At 57.1% G+C, this 17,851-nt stretch overlaps 6 protein-coding genes across 6 annotated transcripts; 3 read left to right on the top strand and 3 right to left on the bottom strand.

The window, feature by feature from the left end:
* Nucleotides 1-93: 93 nt before the first annotated feature.
* HETIRDRAFT_454946 (uncharacterized protein) lies at nucleotides 94-1,301 on the bottom strand (the record flags this gene model as incomplete). Its single annotated transcript, XM_009552973.1, has 4 exons — nucleotides 94-621; nucleotides 695-739; nucleotides 793-906; nucleotides 975-1,301. The coding sequence occupies 4 exons, from the start codon at nucleotides 1,299-1,301 to the stop codon at nucleotides 94-96; spliced, it is 1,014 nt and encodes a 337-aa protein (XP_009551268.1).
* A 2,478-nt stretch (nucleotides 1,302-3,779) lies between these two features.
* Nucleotides 3,780-4,901, top strand: HETIRDRAFT_411796 (uncharacterized protein). The gene is made up of 7 exons (XM_009552972.1): nucleotides 3,780-3,855; nucleotides 3,912-3,949; nucleotides 4,005-4,012; nucleotides 4,099-4,329; nucleotides 4,423-4,549; nucleotides 4,659-4,706; nucleotides 4,777-4,901. The coding sequence occupies exons 4-7, from the start codon at nucleotides 4,147-4,149 to the stop codon at nucleotides 4,815-4,817; spliced, it is 399 nt and encodes a 132-aa protein (XP_009551267.1). The 5' UTR covers nucleotides 3,780-3,855; nucleotides 3,912-3,949; nucleotides 4,005-4,012; nucleotides 4,099-4,146; the 3' UTR covers nucleotides 4,818-4,901.
* A 15-nt stretch (nucleotides 4,902-4,916) lies between these two features.
* HETIRDRAFT_65769 (uncharacterized protein) lies at nucleotides 4,917-7,038 on the bottom strand (the record flags this gene model as incomplete). The annotated part of the gene is made up of 7 exons (XM_009552900.1): nucleotides 4,917-5,455; nucleotides 5,543-5,718; nucleotides 5,832-5,971; nucleotides 6,038-6,140; nucleotides 6,214-6,304; nucleotides 6,405-6,800; nucleotides 6,869-7,038. The coding sequence occupies 7 exons, from the start codon at nucleotides 7,036-7,038 to the stop codon at nucleotides 5,185-5,187; spliced, it is 1,347 nt and encodes a 448-aa protein (XP_009551195.1). The 3' UTR covers nucleotides 4,917-5,184.
* Nucleotides 7,039-9,343: 2,305 nt separating this feature from the next.
* HETIRDRAFT_237652 (uncharacterized protein) lies at nucleotides 9,344-10,948 on the bottom strand (the record flags this gene model as incomplete). Its single annotated transcript, XM_009552971.1, has 7 exons — nucleotides 9,344-9,837; nucleotides 9,860-9,926; nucleotides 9,981-10,131; nucleotides 10,407-10,475; nucleotides 10,541-10,625; nucleotides 10,693-10,740; nucleotides 10,795-10,948. Coding segments are annotated over 7 exons (1,068 nt in total), but the record flags the coding sequence as incomplete, so codon positions are not given.
* A 245-nt stretch (nucleotides 10,949-11,193) lies between these two features.
* Nucleotides 11,194-15,775, top strand: HETIRDRAFT_328115 (uncharacterized protein; the record flags this gene model as incomplete). Its single annotated transcript, XM_009552970.1, has 15 exons — nucleotides 11,194-11,361; nucleotides 11,554-11,703; nucleotides 11,754-11,891; nucleotides 11,941-12,510; nucleotides 12,566-13,030; nucleotides 13,084-13,374; nucleotides 13,429-13,881; nucleotides 13,937-14,101; nucleotides 14,160-14,253; nucleotides 14,306-14,421; nucleotides 14,480-14,721; nucleotides 14,778-14,918; nucleotides 14,982-15,119; nucleotides 15,211-15,363; nucleotides 15,487-15,775. 15 exons carry the CDS (start codon nucleotides 11,194-11,196, stop codon nucleotides 15,773-15,775), a joined length of 3,573 nt encoding a protein of 1,190 aa, XP_009551265.1.
* Nucleotides 15,776-16,328: 553 nt separating this feature from the next.
* HETIRDRAFT_28772 (uncharacterized protein) lies at nucleotides 16,329-16,854 on the top strand (the record flags this gene model as incomplete). The annotated part of the gene is made up of 3 exons (XM_009552847.1): nucleotides 16,329-16,441; nucleotides 16,595-16,629; nucleotides 16,796-16,854. Coding segments are annotated over 3 exons (207 nt in total), but the record flags the coding sequence as incomplete, so codon positions are not given.
* Nucleotides 16,855-17,851: the final 997 nt, after the last annotated feature.

Here is a 17,851-nt window from a genome sequence, read left to right as displayed (position 1 = left end):
ATAAAAACAAAAAGCACAGCAACTACGGCAACAAGTCTTCTTCGTCCAAACTCGCAGAAATCCGACACGTTCCGAACCAGCCAAATCGAGTGATTATGAATGCTCAACGGCGATCTCCACCCTCTGCCCACGGATACCGACCGGGTACGAGGTGACGTTCATGCTTCGCACGTACACCCATCCATTGCAGTTGTTCGACGTCGAGTTCGGGGATTGGGCCGAGGGGACCCTGCCCAGGGGACACTGGCAATGGTATTTATTCTGTACCAGCCCCGGTTTCTCAGGGGTGCCGTTGCTGATCGCGACGTTGACAAAGTCGACCTGCGAGCTGTCCGGCGGCGCCCAAGTCATCAGCAGGGTGAGTCTGGATTGGACGAGCGCCGCGAGGGCAGGGCCTCGGAGGGAGGGAGTGAGACGAGCGTACGAGAACTGCAGCTTGGTTGTTGCGCGGAGGACTTTGACGACCTGCGCCACGTGCTGCCGGTTGTCGGTGTTGGCGTCAGCGACGATCGTGTAGGCGAGGCTGATGTTTTTGGGGGGCTGCGCTAATGCATTGGTTCTCGAGAACGAGACGAGCGCGTCGAAGGCGTCTCGCGGTAATTGGTGTTCGACGATAGGTGTCTGTCTCGCGCGGAAAAAGATGTAAGTGGATCGCGTTCCATGTCACGACCCTTTCACGTGTCTCGACGCTGACCTTGAATTGTGCCATCCCGTTCGAGGATTCGGGCGCATTTGTCTGCTGCAAGGAGTGAGTGAGGACGGGCGGACTGCGTCGATGTCGAACGGGAGTACCTTGTGGTGTCTGACCAGGATTGGTGTTTTGGAATGCTTCTGGGGCGTCGGGGTGGTTTTGAGGTCTACCCATCTGATGCCATTCTTCACCGTACCGTCTGGCGTTGGAGCTTTCTAGCGATACCAATACATCCCTTGTGCATTGAGGACGCAGCAGAGAGCAGTAGGCTGAAGATGCTTACGCGACTGGAGACCCCGCGCGCGTCTTTGTGTGTCTTGGTGCTGCTCCCCACCTGTCCCAATTCTCGCTTCTTCGACGCACGCTCCGACGGGTCGAAACTGACCTCCTCTGACTTTCGTTTGAGTGGCGCTGGGGTGGTGCGCTTTGAAATTGAGAATACATCGTCTGCGAGCGGACTCGGTGGTCTTGACCGCCGTGTTGTACCGTGAGGGAGAGGAGTCATGTAGTTCGTGATAGGATTCGATCTGCGCGCCGTGGGCACTGCTACCTGGGGGTCCCGCCGAGGCTGAGACGCAGCGATGGGAGAGAAAGTGAGAGGCGCAGGCATGGCAGGTACTTATTGTGCGACCTTACGAGAGTCTGAGACGGTTATAGAGTGCAAAGGAAGGAGGGTAGACGTTCGTGGACACCTTTCACGACGCGGTGCTGATGGAAACCAGACGCGTTCCATCTGCGCAGGGACGCGTGACGTCACGCATTATATAAGTGGAAAGTCATGTGATAGTCACTTTCGGCAACAACACTGGCGCACTTCATAGGAAAGCCGGAAATTAGTTGGAGCAGATGTTACGTTCATACGGATTTGTTGACCCAACTGAAGCCCACTTTGCGACGATAGGATGACTGTCAGATTTCTCATGTTTACCCAGCGTCACGCAGATCATGTCAAGTCACCCTGCGTCACCCTTGAAAGGAAATGAATTCGTGACGGAGCTGGAGTGGATGACGGTCCGACGTCTGCTCGTGCACCCATCAGCTAGTATGAAAGGCCTGCTCGTCGACCCACCACAACCCGTCGACGTTCACTGCGTCCCCTTCTTGCTGAACTTAGCCTCCTGAACATACCTATTGCTCTGCTCTCCTACAGCCCTGTCCAGGTGAGTGCACGATACTGGCGTCGTCCAGAACAGCAGATGCTAGACCATGACCCTCGTTCATGGTCTCGGCGGACGCTTATTTACAAACTCTGGCCGCCTTGTCTATGTCATGCGAGACCGGGCTGATAGGGGCTGATTTGCTCTGCACTGATCCAATTATGGACACGAGAGCAGATTCGCCCTGCAGATCTCCTTCTGGTCATGTTTGGAAGCTTGCCGTCGCTACAGGCTTGAGCTTGTGCACACCGCACCGGCTAAAGCATGTATTTGAACTCTACTGCCTTCCGAAGGCCGCGGGATCCCAAATGCGTTCTGCCGAGCCATCGACCCCGTTCACATACTCGTCGTTCTGGCTTTATCGTCTACTCTTCTTCTGTCGCCTGTATGAGCCCTTTTACTGACCAACTTGCTGGAAACAGTCTTCCCAATGGCCCCCGTCGCCTCTACGCCTTTCGCCTCGTGCGTACACATCGGCTGCTTGCCGCTCGAAATCATCGAAGAAATCCTCATATTCGCCACGGCGATGGGGTCACCGACCGCCGTGTCCGCATTCGCCCAGACGTGCCGCCACTTCTACAACTCTGCCTACCAACCGCGGCACAACCACCTCTGGCGACAGATGTTCCTGACCGTGTTTGACGACTCCAGGCCTGCCATGGAGATCGTGAAGTATGGCCACGCTGCGATCTCGGTCTCAGCGGTGTCATCCGCGGAGAGCTCGCGCGTGGCGGGCAAGCGCCAGGAAATGCCAGACTCTCCGCACTCGGACGATTTCCCTTGGGAAGGTCACTACAAACGACGGGTCTGGGCAGGCAACTTTATCGCCCGCTATGCTTCTGACGATTCGACCCACCCCTCATCTGACGATCTGTGCACGGCTTTGGAATGTCTCCTAGACGTCGTCCAAACATCGACGCCGATGCCATCATCGTCCTTCGACAATCTCCCGCCATCGACCCACACGCACCCGCTATTCCCGCCGCTTTCCGTAGCCTCAGCCTCGCGCCTAAGACTCTTCCCCAAGTCGCGCAACATCACATGGCTTTCGTCTGTGCTGTCGGCAGGGTTCCCGCTGGCGCTAACGAGCAGGCTCTCACTGTTTACGGATGATGGGGGCTTTCGCCTGCCCGCCGAGCCGCGCGCGGAGGACCAGCTGTTCTATAAGCTTCTATCGTACACCGGGCTCCTGCAGCCCATCTCCGGCTGCCAGACCTGCGTGCCCAACACGCTGCTCTCAGCCGCGCTCGAGGTCCCGCAAAACGCCGCCGAAGCAGAAACCGGCGACGAGTCTGACGACAGCTCGTACTCGCCCGAGTCCGACGCACGCTCGCAGTCGGAAAGCCACTCGGACAGCGAGGGCGCGAGCTCAGACGAGGACGAGTCGTCCGCCAGCGCGGCAGAGCTCGAGGAGGAGGCGCTGGCGGAGGAGAACGAGTTTCGGGGCGGGAGCGACGGTGCCAGGCGCCTCGCGCGCATCAGGGTGTACGATATGCGCTACCTCCAGAGCGACCGCCTCTATGGGCCATTCATTGTCGCGCCACCACACTCATCGTCGACCGCCGGCTCCAGCGGTCGCTCGTCCCGTGGCTCTCCGACCACACGCAGCGCGCGGTGGGACCTCGCGAGCGCCGGCACGTCGGCGGAGATCGACGATGCGCTCGACGAAGACGACGCAATCGACTCGGACTATGTTGACTCGGACGCCGAGTCTGCCGATTCGGGCTCTGGATCCGTATCTGGAGCGGGACAGCCGCGCATCGCGAGGTCCAGGATCCTGTTCGACTGGACGTGGCTGAGCGCCGCGCGTCAAATTGTGGAGGGCAACCTGCGCGATCTGCTGTTGGGGCGGCACCAGAACGTGCTGCGCGCGCTGCTCAACTTAGAGGGCCTGCGCCCGTGCTCCGCGCCCGGGTTTCGGGACGGGATGCGGGGTGGCGCAGACGGGATGCAGGCTGCGAAAGAGGGAGAGGGGTGGGATTGGGCGGGGGTCGAGGGTCAGTGGAGGTGTGTAGGATAGAGTTTTGTGTGGGCAGAGAATCATCTAATGGCGTATCTTCCAGGCGGTGTGTATGTTGGCTGGATTATCGAGATCTCGTCGGTGAGTGTCGACGACCGCCCTTCCAGCTCACCTCGTTGACTTTCCCGTCGCACAGCCAACAACGTACGCGCTCTCCTTCGTCGTTTCTCAGATAATTATGGCTCATCTCCGACCCTTGGCATCCGTCGGACGTCCGTGTACATCTCTAGGCCCGAAAGATCCGCCGCCGCTTTGAGGACCCGGCGCTCTGCGAGGTGATGCGCATCATCCCCCTGACGCTGCGAATCACATCCTACTCGGCCGCGCCGCCCGAGTGGCCTGGGAGGCCGACCATACACATCGAGGGTGGCCTCGCGGGGCAGTCAAACGACCTGTCGGACGCGCGCAGGGTGCACGGCAAAGTGGAGATGGTGGGGAACGGGGACATACGATGGAGCCTGGTCAGTACGAGCCCTTTCCCCTCCCCCTTGTTTTTTTTCGCCGCCGTCGCGCGGGGAGGAAGACGGCGTTCGCTGATGGCCGTGCGTGTGCAGTGCTCGGAGAGGGAGGACGGGGACGGCGAGTGGCAGTCGGAGGGCGTGCAGCTGGGCGGGCTCGGCTCGGCGACGGGCGTGATCGGGATGTGGACGGGCGCGGATCACGAGCGCATGGATCCTCTGGGTGAGCAACTGATCTCCATGCCCGCCCGCTTCTGGACTCCTGATGCCGTGGCCCCATTCTGCTCGCCTTGCCTCTCGCTCTGTTACCGCGTCCGATCCGCTCGCGGCAGGTCCCTTTTGGGCATGGAAAGTCGGACACGCGGATATCTCCGATGAAGGCAAAGCGCTCCAACTTCGTAGCCGTGCCAAGTAGCTGACTCTCTTGCCACCCGCACCGCATCTTGCTAGCGACGACGGTCGAGGTGTGGGAAGACTTGTCGGGGGCGTAGCAGATGCCTTCTCCCATGATGCTCGGACTCGCGATGTTCGAGGCACACGGTCGTCTATCTATAGAGCTGTTCTGGATATTCACGCCGCCCTGCTCTTTTGTCCACGGTCCATACGAAAACGATTAACCAAAAAAAAACGCGAAAGCGGTGCACGGGTAAATGACAGAGCGTGTGTAGGGTACAGAGACTTGGGTGTAGGTATACACAAACGAGTGTTTCAAAGTAACATCCAGACCGACAGCAGAGAACACAGCAGAACATAAAACCCAAGGACAACATGATACGTGCGCGATTCGCCGAACCCCAAAAGTCCCGAAGTTGAACCGGCGTGCGTGCGTGCGTGCGTGCGTGAGCGCGAGCGAACCGCTCACCAGCCCGTGGCAGCAGTCCACACGGAGGCCACGACCATCGCGAACGTGCCGTACGTGGGCAGCGGCCTGCTCGCGCCGTTGGCGCCCCGCGCGCCGTCGGCGACCCAGTCGCGCCACGCAGAGTGCAGCTGCAGCACGAACGCCTCGCCCTCGGGGCTGTTCGCGCCCTGCACGCCGTACGCGTCCGGGTTCACGACGGGCGCGAGCCAGCCGTCGGACGAGAAGTGCGCGGCCGTCGCTGCGAACGCGGACGGGGTCGCACTGGCGCTCGCGGTGTGGGTTTCGGTGGTCGATGCGGAGGAGGACGTGGAGGAGGAAGTGGAGGCGGCGGCGGCGGCGGTGTCGGTGGCGGACGCGTTTGTGGAGAAGAGGGCCGTGCGGCAGCGTTCGGCGAAGGGGAGGTAGGTGTGTGTTCCTGTGAGGAGCGAGAGGCGGTACACGGTCGCTGCGAGCAGCGCGGTCGACGCGGCGTCGTCGAAGTTGGTCGAGTCTGTGCTGTCGGCGTAGTTCTTGAACAGGTTATTCGATTGCTGCATACATCAATATGCCAGTTAGTCCAGTGCAACAGTGTGAGATCAGTCGCGAGCATGGGTTCGTCTCGAGGGTGGCAGAAGGGGAGGCGGAGGGAGAAAGGGCATCGCACCAGGTGGGGGTACATGGCTTTTTGGATGTCGAACGCCCATTGCCCGAGATCGCTGATTTGGTTCTTGAAGGATTTGGAGTACGGAGAGTTCTTCATCGTGCCTAGCACGCGTAGCATGCCCGCTGCTGCCCACGCGTTGCCTAGCCCAAACGCTCTCAGCGTTCGATGCACCCCCAAGAGCCGTGTGTACCGATCACGAGACTCACCTGTCGACCAGTGGCCCTCATCGTTCCCGCTGTCACCGAGCAAGACGTGCTTCCATAGGCCGCCCGCGCTGTTGTCAATCAAGTAATTACGGTATAATTTTATCTGGCATCGCCACAACAGGATACGTCAGGCACGCAGAGACTGATTAGTGTGAGATGCTCAGGGCGGCACGGACCTGCGTGTATGCTTCTCCGAGGAGGGTCTGGTTTTGGGAGAGCACGCCGTAGTAGGCTAGGAAGGGTGGGACCATGTAGACGAAGTCGCTCCTGCCATTGTTCCAGCTTCAGCCAGCGTGCCCCGCAAGCGCGAGTCCGTCCGCAGCGGGACCAGTCCCGTCATGCTCGTGCGCGCGAACGAACGACGCACCATAGCTGCACCTGGGACACGCGATGGGAAAACGCGCCGTCAGACGTCTTCGGCACGTCGTTGAACAGAAAATCCAGCTCGTCCCGCGCGGCGCCCGCATAGTCGAGCCCGTCGACGCGCCCGAGGCCCGTCCAGTTCGCGAGCAGGACGGCGACGCCGATGCTCGCGGGGTCCGCCGCGCTGCCGTCGGCGATGAGCGGCTGCGGGCCTGTCGCGTTGCCGTTCGACTTGGCGCGCCCGCTGACGATGTTCTGCGCGATGGAGAGGACGTCGGCGAGCGAGGCGTTGGCCGAGGCGTTGAGCGCGCGCGGCGGGGGCAGGGAGTCGGGGGAGAGGACGGAGAAGGGCGGGGCGTCGAGCTCGAGGAGGGTTTGTGCGCGCGTGCCGAATTCCCAGCTGGCAGGCGGTCAGGGGTGCGGCTCGACTCACGCTTGCGTGCGTGCGTGCGTGCGGGAGACACGCACCTGTGCGTCGCGCCCTCTGCGAGACGTTGCTTCACAGCACTGACCTGGTCGTCTGTGAGGGTTTGGGCATGGGCGGGCGCGGTGAACGCCCAGCCGAGGAAGAGGAGGAGGAGGAGAGGGAAAGGGGAGAAGCCGGTTGCTCCGCGCCCTACGCCGAGAACGTTCAGCATGCTATTCTGCGCGGTGCGCCGGTCTGTACAAGGTCGGTCAACCAGTTGCCAACTCGGGCGGGAGTGTATATAGGGGGGAGGGAGAACGGCGGGGGGATTGCCATGGGGGGCTGCATTCTGATGTGGGCCGGCGCTGACGCTGTTCTCCGCAGTTCTCAGGTCTGCACACATCCAGACACACAACACGTGACATTCCGTCGGTTATACAGTACGAATAGCGGATGAGCAACAACAAGTGGAGCGTATACCGTAAGACTTTATGTTCTGATCATACGATAATTAGGGCTGGCGCTTCAAGTGGCCAAGGTGCGGCCCGGGAAGAATATATAGCAGGCGCTCAGAGGCTGGGAGCATGTAGGCGTAAACGGGCTGAACGCTCAAATTAGGATGCTATGCCCCTCGCCGTAGTGTCTCGACGCTGTTGGCACCTGCCCAAGTGGAGGAAGACCATTCAAGAACAAGCACTGGAATAGATGGGTCTGACAGGCGCCCACGACAAAGCAAAGCACAAACGCTGCTTACCTGGGACCCGAGGAGCACGCCTTCGCGGACGGCGACGAAACCCGCTCTGAGAGTCGCTCGATCCGGTCTATAGACCGCCGCTCCTGCCTCCAGGCGTCTTCGAGCCTTGGGACCATCCCGCATCCCATTCCCTGCCCGTGTCCTCCGCTTTCACCCGGGTCTTGACATAGTCTGGGTCCCACCTCGACGGCCCCGACCTGCGTCGCTCGGGGTGCTGATCGCGGTCATTAACGCGCTCGCCTCCCCTCTCCCTCGGCGGCGGCGCCTGAGTCCACCCTTTGTGCGCCGCGTGTCGGCCCTCGTACCAATCCCGGTCGCGATCCCGCTTCTCGTACCACGACCCTCCCCGCGAAGACTCTCGCGGGAGCCCACGCTCGCCGCTCCGGCCGCGGCCGCGCGGGTAGCCTCTGTCGTACTCACGATCGTAACGGCGACCCCGCCCCCGTTCGCGGCTCGTCGACCGCTCTCGTCGATACTCGGTGAACGACGCCGTCGACGACGCCGAGAGCGGTGGCGGCTGCTGCGAAAGATCTCCCGAGCTGGACCCATTGGGCCGCACCGGCGGATATGTGTACTGTGGCCCCAGAGGAGATGCCTTCAGTGAATTGAGATTTGAAGAAGCGGACCGAGACAGGTCGCCGAGCGGCTTTGGCGGAAGATAGATGGCAGGAGGGCCTTGAGATTGAAGGCCGTTCTGCAACGAGAAAGAGATGGGTCCGCTGTTGTTCTGGTCGGACGAAAAATTCGCAGGAGAAGACCATGTGTTCTGATTTGGGGTTCCATTCGGGGGATAACCTGGTCTCATCGGAGTGGACTCGTTGGACTCATTCCGCCGCGCATAGGCAGGAGGCTGAGGAGCGGGTGCAGCACCGATTCCGGCAGCGGCCAAGATAGCCTCGATCTTTGCGAGATCAATTGGCGAGGAAGGTGGTATGGGAACTTGCATTGGCTCTTCTTTTATGTAAATCGGAGCCGCAGAAGAACCTGGGGGAGTAGAAGGCACATGCGCAGGGAGCGGAGCAGGGGGCTGCGTGGAAGAAGGTATAGGAGGTTGCATAGAAGGTTGCATAGAATGTTGCATAGGAGGTTGCATTGGGGGCGGCACAGAAGGTTGCATCGGAGGCGGCATGGAAGGAGACTGGGGCGGTGGAATCGAAGCCGGCGGAGCCATTGTCGATGAAGTCCGTTTAAAAGATGGTAGAGAAGTCCCTGTAGGGGGTGACCTCTTCGGTGACTGACTTGCTGCGTTTTTGGCTGCACGGATAGCAGCGAGCCTGCTCGGGAAAAGCTCGGGCTCGCCGTCCGGCTCGAGCTTGACTCTGACGGGCGCAGACGCCGATGTCGACTGGGCAGCGGCATTTGTGGGAGGCGGAACTGGTGGCCTTTTGTGTACAGGGGTTGCTCTTGCACTTGCTGGAGCATGCTGAGGTGGAATGATTGGTGAAAGTTGAACAGAAGATGCTGGGCTTTGTTTCACACTCTTGGATGTCTTCGTTGTCTTAGCGGACGTAGCTTTCGCTGTCGATTTGGTAGAAGACTTGGTGGTCTGCGACGGTCCGGTTTGGGAGGGTCGAGAGGCTGCAGTGCCGGGGACGGTAGTCTTGGGCCTTCCTCTTGCTCGGGGTGCCCATTCTTCTCCCTCCTCTACATCGTCGTCACTGGATTCTACGCGCTTCCTCTTGTTTGGAGCATGCATGCCCGTGGACGGGGCAGATACAGATGTAGCCGCAGGCTTGTCTCCCTTGCCATCACTCTTAAGAGACTCAGGCTTGACCTTGTTCCTGATGAACTGAAAGAGAGACTTGGTGACACGCGTGTTGGTACGGACGTCCTTCTCCCTCGCGCGCACATCGGCCCTCATCTGCTCGACCGCGGATGAGAGCTGCGTGTACGACAGATTTGTCCGGTGGGAGTATATGAGGACACCGATCATCACGAACTCGATAGGGGAGATCCGGCTCGGCTTGTGGAACGGCGCATTGTACTTTTTGTCTTTCGTCAGAGTCATGAAGATCCGGAAGGTGTCCAGCACCTCTTTGCGGAGCTGTGCCGGCACGGCGGTGGTGCGCTGCAACCATTTGTCGAGCGCCGGAGAAACGGGGGTGGCAAATGCCGGTAGCTTCTCGATCATGAAGACGATGGACACCAAGCCTTGAAAATCCCGTCCTCGGGTTTGACCCCAGTCAAGGGACGCGCCGAAACCTTCTTCACCTAGAACTTCAGATTGAATTTCCCTGATAAAGGTGGGCCACGGCCCCGTTATAGCGGACATTCGTTCTAACGCGTGCATGTTAGATACGAGTATAGGGGATGGAAAGTATCAGAGACTCGCCTGCAGGTGTCAAGGCTACGCCAAGTTGAACTCGCTGGAACACGATCAGAAGATTCGTGATTCAGAAGAATTGATGAACACACGATACCTGGAATATTTCTCGCTCTTGGTCATCGGGAATATTGTCGTATTCAACGCAAACAATCTGTTTATTGGCAAATGCCTGCCGTATGCTCTTTGGGAGACACATTCGTTTCGTGGCACCGGCCTGTTTATACCAGTACTTCTTGCCAGTCACCCTATAGATCCGTCAATAATCTGATACAGATGAAGGGTCGGAATGTCTCACGAATCTCGATCTGCAACAAATCAATAATGCTGACAGTAAGGACTCGATATTTGGAGCAGAATAATCATACTCGCGTGGAATCTATGAGAAAGGACATGATGATAGTCAAGCCGTGGTTGGGAAAGAAGGGCCGAGTGTCACATACCAGACCATCCATAAACCTTTCCCGTTGTACAGATCAGTTTGATGACTTTCTGTAAGGCAGAGATTTGAATTTGCGCTCACTTTTGTATGGATGTTAGTCGTTGCTTGCCGTCAATGCATGTACGGGTCTCCGTCCCGTCATCGGTTGTACTGACCGCTACAAAGAGCTAGTGAACAGCTGCCATGGGGTTTTGACTGTTGAAACCAGAGATCACTCACAGAAGATGACGGGAGGTATGTAGTAATTTCGAAAGATGGAATCTATCAAGCCGATCTGCTTTGTCTCGGGCCACACAACATCTGTAGACAATAAGTCGCGGGATCTTCACCATCAAGGTCAGGACAGACATGCATGGAAGTATCTAACCTCGTTGATAATCAGGATCCAGATCAATGGAGCTCTCGAGGATTTGCTCTACAGCCAATTCAAGTCAACAATACAGGACATCGCATCAGTTTCAAGAAGTACCATAAAGCGACCTGGCCGAATACTGTGTATTGCGAGGTGGCCTAAGCTCCTGTTTGATGGTATACGTCTCCTTGCAATTGGACTTGGTGGCTTTGCTCGGAGTTTTGCCCTTCTTGGTAACTTGTGCGAGCGGAACATAGTCGTCTTCGTCCGATGACAGATCGGTCAGGTCTGAATCATCGAAGTCAGAAAATGACATGATGGAATGCTTGGGCGCCTCGATCCGTCGCTGCCAGCACCAGAGATCTTTCGAGAGCGAGTTAACAAGGAGAAGAAGAAATTGGGAGGAAACCCCACAAAAACAGGCAGGACACTCACGTAACTAGCGCAACACGTGCTTTTGGTCGCGCGCGTCCTCGCGCCTGTGGCAATCTCGCTTTCTTAACCCCCGCGTCCGCCATGCGTATCGAGGAACTCGTGTTGGAAGGCTTCAAGTCATACCCTGTACGGACGCAAATTACTGGCTGGGATACCTCGTTCAATGCCATTACTGGTCTCAATGGATCTGGAAAGTCGAACATCCTCGACGCGATCTGCTTTGTGCTGGGCATCACCAATATGACCTCGGTGCGTATACACTCTGTATTGTCCACAGTTCCTCTTGCCTACCCTAGACGAAAGCATAACTGCATCGTACTGCTCTCATAGTAAGGGTATTTGAAGTGAACTACCGCGAATCGTCTAGCCCCCTCAACAATTCCTCTGTCCAAGCTTCTCGTGGGAGACATATGCTAAAGCACACGCTTCCTGTATCTCTAGATGCGCGCCCAAAATCAACAAGACCTCATCTATAAACGTGGTCAGGCCGGTATCACGAAGGCCAGCGTTACAATCGTGTTCGACAACTCTGACAGAACGATGAGTCCTGTGGGTTTGGAGAACTGCAAGCAGATCACGGTGACACGACAAGTACGTAGCCGTATGTGTTAGCCTTCAGTGTGATGTGATGTGTGTTGCAGATCGCGCTCCCGAATATTTCGAAATATCTCCTCAACGGCCACAAGTCCCAGCAGCATACCATCCAGACCCTGTTCCAGAGTGTACAGCTTAACATCAACAACCCCAACTTTTTGATCATGCAGGGTCGGATCACGAAGGTTCGTCATACCCACCTCTGTCACGCGTTACGATTCACGGTGTCAACAGGTTCTGAATATGCGGCCGCAAGAAATTTTGGGTATGGTAGAGGAGGCAGCTGGGACGCGCATGTTCGAGGAACGGAAAGATAAAGCTATAAAGACTATGGGAAAGAAAGAGAAACGCGTCGAGGAGATCACTTCCCTTTTACAAGAAGAGATCGCTCCGAAGCTTGACACCCTGCGGGCCGAAAAGCGCTCCTTCCTCCAGTGGCAGAAAACATGCTCCGAACTCGAGCGCATTGGCCACCTGCTCCGCGCATGGGAGTGGACAGAACACAACAGGCGCGTAGAAAACAAGCAGTTGGAGATCAAGGAAAAGGAGAAGGAGGCTGCGAAGAAAGAAAAAGAGAAGGACCGGTTGGCGAATGAGGGCGAGGCGGCAGAGCAAGATGCAGCATCGGTGCGGGCGCAGCGAGATAAAGAACTGAAGAAAGGCGGCAAGTTTAAGAAGCTCGAGGAGGAGGTCGCAGAGCTCGAGAAGACGCTGGTCAAGGTTCGCACGCAGGTGGAGATCAAGAATGGGACGATCGCAGACGAGGAGGGTAAGGTGGCGAAGCTGGAAGACGAGCAGAAAGAAGTGAGCCGTCTACACTTGATTTGTCTCTTTTGAAACTGAGTTTTGTTCGTCTCAGCTAGAGGATTCCCTAGCCCAGAAGAAGGTGCAGGTGGCGGAGCTCGAAGCTTCCTACGGACAAGTGAAGGAGATGCACACGGCGACGCAGAACGCGCTTTCTAACTTGGAGGACCTTCTGCAAACTCTGCTCACCGGCCTCACCAATAGCAACTCGAACACCACAGGCGGTGGGTACATGGGCCAGCTCGCGGATGCGAGAGCACGCCTCGCACAAGCAACTGCAGAAGAGGAGCAAAGTCGCGTGAAGCTTAGCATGAGCCAGAAGGAACTCAAAGCGCTAGAGGCAAGATGGAAAGAGGTCGAGAAGGAGGCAGGCGACGGGGCAAAGAAAATTGAATCGTTGAAGTTGGAGGCGGAAAAGTATAGACGCAAGGTCAAAGAGTGTGGATGGTCCGCTGAAAAGGAGCAGGAGCATGAAGCCGCGCTCCGAACAGCCAAGATGGAGTTGAGGCAAGCCACCGAGGTATGGCAGCATTTATGCACATTTGTCCTGACATTTTGAACATATGCGAACAGGAAAGAGACGCGGTGAAGCAGCGTCTTTCGCGGCTGGACTTCAACTACTCACTTCCGTCTCCGAATTTCGACACGCGCAAAGTCAAGGGCCTTGTCGCGTCGCTGATCGAACTGCAGCAAAAAGACTACAATAAGTCGACCGCACTCGAGATTACCGCTGGTGCGAAACTATACAACGTTGTCGTCGAAGATGAACGTGTCGGCACCGAGCTCCTACAGCGAGGCAAGCTGAAGCAACGCGTCACAATCATCCCATTGAACAAGATCAGCACGTATTCGCTACCTCCCCAGGTAGAACTTACTTATAACCTCCCTGCAATGTCTCCGGCTCACGAAATCGTCTAGAAATTGAACGCAGCGTCTAGGCTCGCACCAGGCAAAGTCCATTTAGCTCTCTCTCTAGTCGGCTACCCCGACGAAGTTGCCAACGCCATGGTGCACGTCTTTGGCAGTACTCTCATCTGTGATGATGCCGAGTCCGCTAAAATCGTGACGTTCTCGCGCGATGTCGGTGGCGTGCGCTCGGTGACGCTCGATGGCGATGTGTACGACCCTTCTGGCACCTTGAGCGGCGGATCCGCGCCCAGCGGTAGCGGCCTGCTCGTCAACGTGCAGCAGCTCCTTGCCGCGGAGAAAAAGCTCACTCAAGCGAAAGAGCGGTGTGATGCGCTCGAGGCTGAGGAACAAAGGGGACAGCAAGTGCGGGCAAATTGGAGGCGGCTTATGGAAGGTCTCGAGATCAAAGAGCACGAGCTGCATCTACTGGAAGAGCAAGTCCAGGGAAGCAACGCTAATAGGGTATGCATAGAGCTCTGATTCGGAAGAGTGAGGCTGACGGCTTTTTGGGACACAGGTTGGCGCTCAAATGGAACAGCTGAGGAAAACCATCACCGATCTTGAGGCAGCAGTCCAGAGCGCAAAGGACAAGCAAAAGGCTGAGAAGGCTGAATGTAAGAAGCTCGAGAAGGACATGGATGAGTTCAAGAACAACAAAGAGGGCAAAACGGAGGAACTCAAGGTCTGCCTATCTCGTCCTGAGTTGACATCGAATTCCAAACAAAATGACATTGTTATAGACAGAAATCTTAAAACAGAAGGCTGCTTTGCAGAAGCAATCTGTCGTTGTCAAGACACGACAAAGAGATATGCAGACTGCCGCTCTCGAACTGGGTGTGTACCGGATGATTCTCAAGCGAATAGATCAACTGATGGCGCCATGCAGAGCAACTCGAGAAGGACATCAATAGCTCGATCCAAGCTGTTGAGGAAGCGAAGAGAGCCGTTCGAAAGCTCCATAAGGAGCTAGCAACGCTTAATGACAGCGTCGCGAGCAGCGTCGTAAGCCTCTTTCATCTTGATAATGACTGCGCGTACCAACCCCATCGTCTCCTTGCAGGCCGCCCATGCCAAGGCCGAGGCCAAGCTGTTAGAAGAAAAGGCCACCCTGACACGCTTCGACACTGAGCTGCGCGAGCTTGAGGAGGCGATCAAAGCGAAAAAGCAAGCGGTCGTCGACGTCGAGCTGGTGCTCAAAAAGCTCGAGCACGACGTGCAGACGCTTGCCAAAGAGAAGGCTAGCGCGCTTACAAGTGTCTCGAACCTAGAGAAGCAGTATGATTGGATCGCGGAGGAGAGCCAGTGAGAATATATATATATTCTCTCAGATGCACGTGGTTCGCTAATGTGTTGTACAGTCTATTCGGCAAAGCTGGCTCACAGTACGATTTCAAGTCGGTAGACATCGGCGCGCTGCGGGACAAGGCTACGGAACTCGAACAGCAGCAACGCGGAATGAAGAAAAAAGTGAACCCGAAGGTAATCAACATGATCGACAGGTAATCGTCTCATTCATCATTCCTTCTCGATGGACCTGCTCAGTCTGATTGATCGATGCACAGTGTCGAGAAACGTGAAACAGCGCTGAACAAGATGCTCACGACAGTGATGAAGGACAAGGAAAAGATCGAGCAGACAATCGAGGAGCTCGACCGGTACAAGCGCGATGCGCTGCAAAAAACGTGGGAGAAGGTCAACGGGTGCGTCTTTCTCCCCCTTCTCCCCATATCTCCGCCCCCCTTTGATGTAAACCCAGGCACTGATGCCTCTGTTTCTTTTCGGATAATCTAGCGATTTTGGCGACATCTTTGCAGAATTGCTCCCGGGCAATTTTGCGAAGCTGCAGCCGCCAGAGGGACAGGACCTCATGGACGGCCTCGAGATTAAGATCCGGCTGGGCACCGTGTGGAAGCAGAGTTTGACGGAACTGAGCGGCGGCCAACGGTATGTCTACTCTCTGTGCCTCTGGCTTCCATGATGCCCTGGCCCCTGCCGCGTTCCTTACACAATACTAACGGTCCGATTGCCTATCTCTCACCCCTCCGAATTTCATTGACACCACTCTAGCTCGCTCATCGCGCTCTCCCTCATCCTGGCGCTCCTGCAGTTTAAGCCAGCACCAGTCTACATCCTCGACGAGATCGACGCCGCGCTTGACCTGTCGCACACGCAACACATTGGCACCCTCTTCCGCACGCGCTTCCGCGGCGCGCAGTTCATCGTCGTCTCGCTCAAGGAGGGCCTGTTCACGAACGCGAACGTACTCTTCCGCACGCGCTTCCGCGATGGGACAAGTGTTGTCGAGCGCACGGCGCAGCGCAGTGCCAGCGCGTTGTACGCGGCGGAACGCGGCTAGGACGGTTGGGAGACCGGGGAGCACTAGGCGTAGAGGCGGCGGCGGGCGGCGTAGAGCGCAGTGCGTCCGTATGTGGTCGTGTGCTATGCTGTGATGTGCGAGTGCGAGCGCCGTGCTTCACATTCTATCGGGTTGCTGTGGTTTGTTGTTTGTTTAATTATTTTAAATATATCCATAGTGTATTGTAGTAGTATCAATCGCGTTCTCCAATACCCCTAGTCAACTTCCACAGATTCTCCCTGGCCCATTGCACCTTCTGATAGCATCTGAGGTTGTGGTCCACGTCGGCGATACTGACCTCGACGTCCAAATGTGCGCCAAAAGAGCTGAACTCATCTCTCGCTTCAGTCTAGAGCAGGGTGGCGGACGCCCGCAAGTATGCAATTGGCCACGTGGCCAGATGGCTGACCGTCACCGTTGCCTCGACGCCCCATTCCCCTCTCCATCCGTGTGCAACAGCCAATGGTACGTCTCTCTTCCTTTTATCCCCATCCTCATCGGTTCTCGGTTTGCTCACTGTTCTGCTCTGCTCCTCCATGACTCGCGGTGCCCACAGTCTGCGCTATTCAACTTTCAGTCCCTCCTCCTAGTCGTCCTCCTGCTCGTCTGCACCTGCACCTACGCACGCGCCGTCGCACCACGCCTCATTGATAGGAACAAGGACGGGTGCGTCAATCTCATCCTTTCGTTGGTTCCGTCTCCCTCTCCCTTCATCGCCCAGTTTGTGTACTGTCGCTATTCTCTTGTTCTGGCCCCGTTTCGTTTCATTATGTTCCGCTTCGCTGTTTCGTCCGACTAACATATGCGCGCGCTGTACAGGTTTCTGGGTCTCTTCTTCATGTCGGCGCGCATCGGTGCGTCGTCTCGTCTGCTTTTGTTCGCGGCACTAGACGGCTGACGTTTCTGACCCGTCCACGCATCCATCCGCACGGCTTGATGTGCATACACACACTCTCTCGCACGGTCGATCGGACGTGTATGACGCGCACATATGCGGCCATGACATGACGAAACACGCAGGTGAGCGCCTCTCGCCTTACGTCGCCCTCGCCTGCGTCGCCATGGCCGTGCGCATCCTCGTCCAATGATCCGCCTCTGGCTCGACCCTTCTACCCTCATCTCTTGACCCGCTCCCGACCCTCGTCCCTCCACACGCCCATCCGTCCTCTCCACGCAGAACAAACCCTTCCGCATCATGCCCCAGCATCATCTGCTGTCGCCCATCCCTTGACCCGCCGGGGCTGCTGACCCACATCTTCCAGTCGATAACCACGCTCATCCGTCGCATACCCCACCCCACCGCTGCCCATCGCCCCGCATCGTGTTGTCCTGTGCCGTGGCGCCGTATCCCACTCCACGATGTACATTACACGCCGGCTCTGCTCTTATCTGTCTCTTTCGTTCAGCTAGAGGCGTGATGTGTGACGGGAGACGTCCAAACCCTCTGGGCTGTTTGTGAGTGCCATTTCCACCTTGTATTTTACTCGGTAGAGTCCGTGTATGCGCATACATGAGGTCTATATCGATTTTTGTGCATTCGTCGGAGGATGGAGGGGCGTGCCGCCGATGTAGGGGAGCCTTCGAGTCTGCAGCTTGCAGTGTTCAATTTCCCGCGACGAACTTGTCCTTTCGTTTCCACGCACCTGCTGTTTTCTGCTTCTGTTCCTGTTCTTTTTCTTTTTCTTCTCTATCTGTTTCTTGTGCCCGTGCCCTCTCTTTTTCTCCACCGTGGACTTCCTTGGCGCCCCGTCCGGTGCAGCTCGGTGTCTGCGGATTCGGGCAGACTCACGCCTTGGCCGTCTTCGATCGATCGCGCCACGGCGATTGGCAACTTCAATATGACGACAGCGCTTTAGCAGTCTTGGGCGTTGACGTTGAGCTCAAAAAGCTTATTTTGTGCGCAGCGAATGCTGAGCGTGTTCTTGGCCTTGGCTAGATCTACCCAAGGGCTGCCCTCTCGACTCGACGGGCGTGCGTGCTGGCTGTATTGGTTGGCCATTGCTCATTGACTTGTTGGGTCATTGTTGACATAAATGGGGCAAAGTTGGCAGGGGTGGACACGGCTTCGTCGGCGGC

This window comes from Heterobasidion irregulare (genome assembly GCF_000320585.1).
Source record: "Heterobasidion irregulare TC 32-1 unplaced genomic scaffold scaffold_11, whole genome shotgun sequence".
NCBI lineage: Eukaryota > Fungi > Basidiomycota > Agaricomycetes > Russulales > Bondarzewiaceae > Heterobasidion > Heterobasidion irregulare.
The sequence above is the reverse complement of the archived record's forward strand: the minus strand, read 5'-3'. Positions and strand labels throughout refer to the sequence as shown.

Coding starts and splice junctions, on each gene's coding strand:
- HETIRDRAFT_411796 (XM_009552972.1), top strand. CDS start 4,147: ATGCGCATCATCCCCCTGACGCTGCGAATCACATCCTACTCGGCCGCG. Junction 4,550..4,658: donor CGAGCGCATGGATCCTCTGG/GTGAGCAACTGA, acceptor CGCTCGCGGCAG/GTCCCTTTTGGGCATGGAAA. Junction 4,707..4,776: donor CGCGGATATCTCCGATGAAG/GCAAAGCGCTCC, acceptor GCATCTTGCTAG/CGACGACGGTCGAGGTGTGG.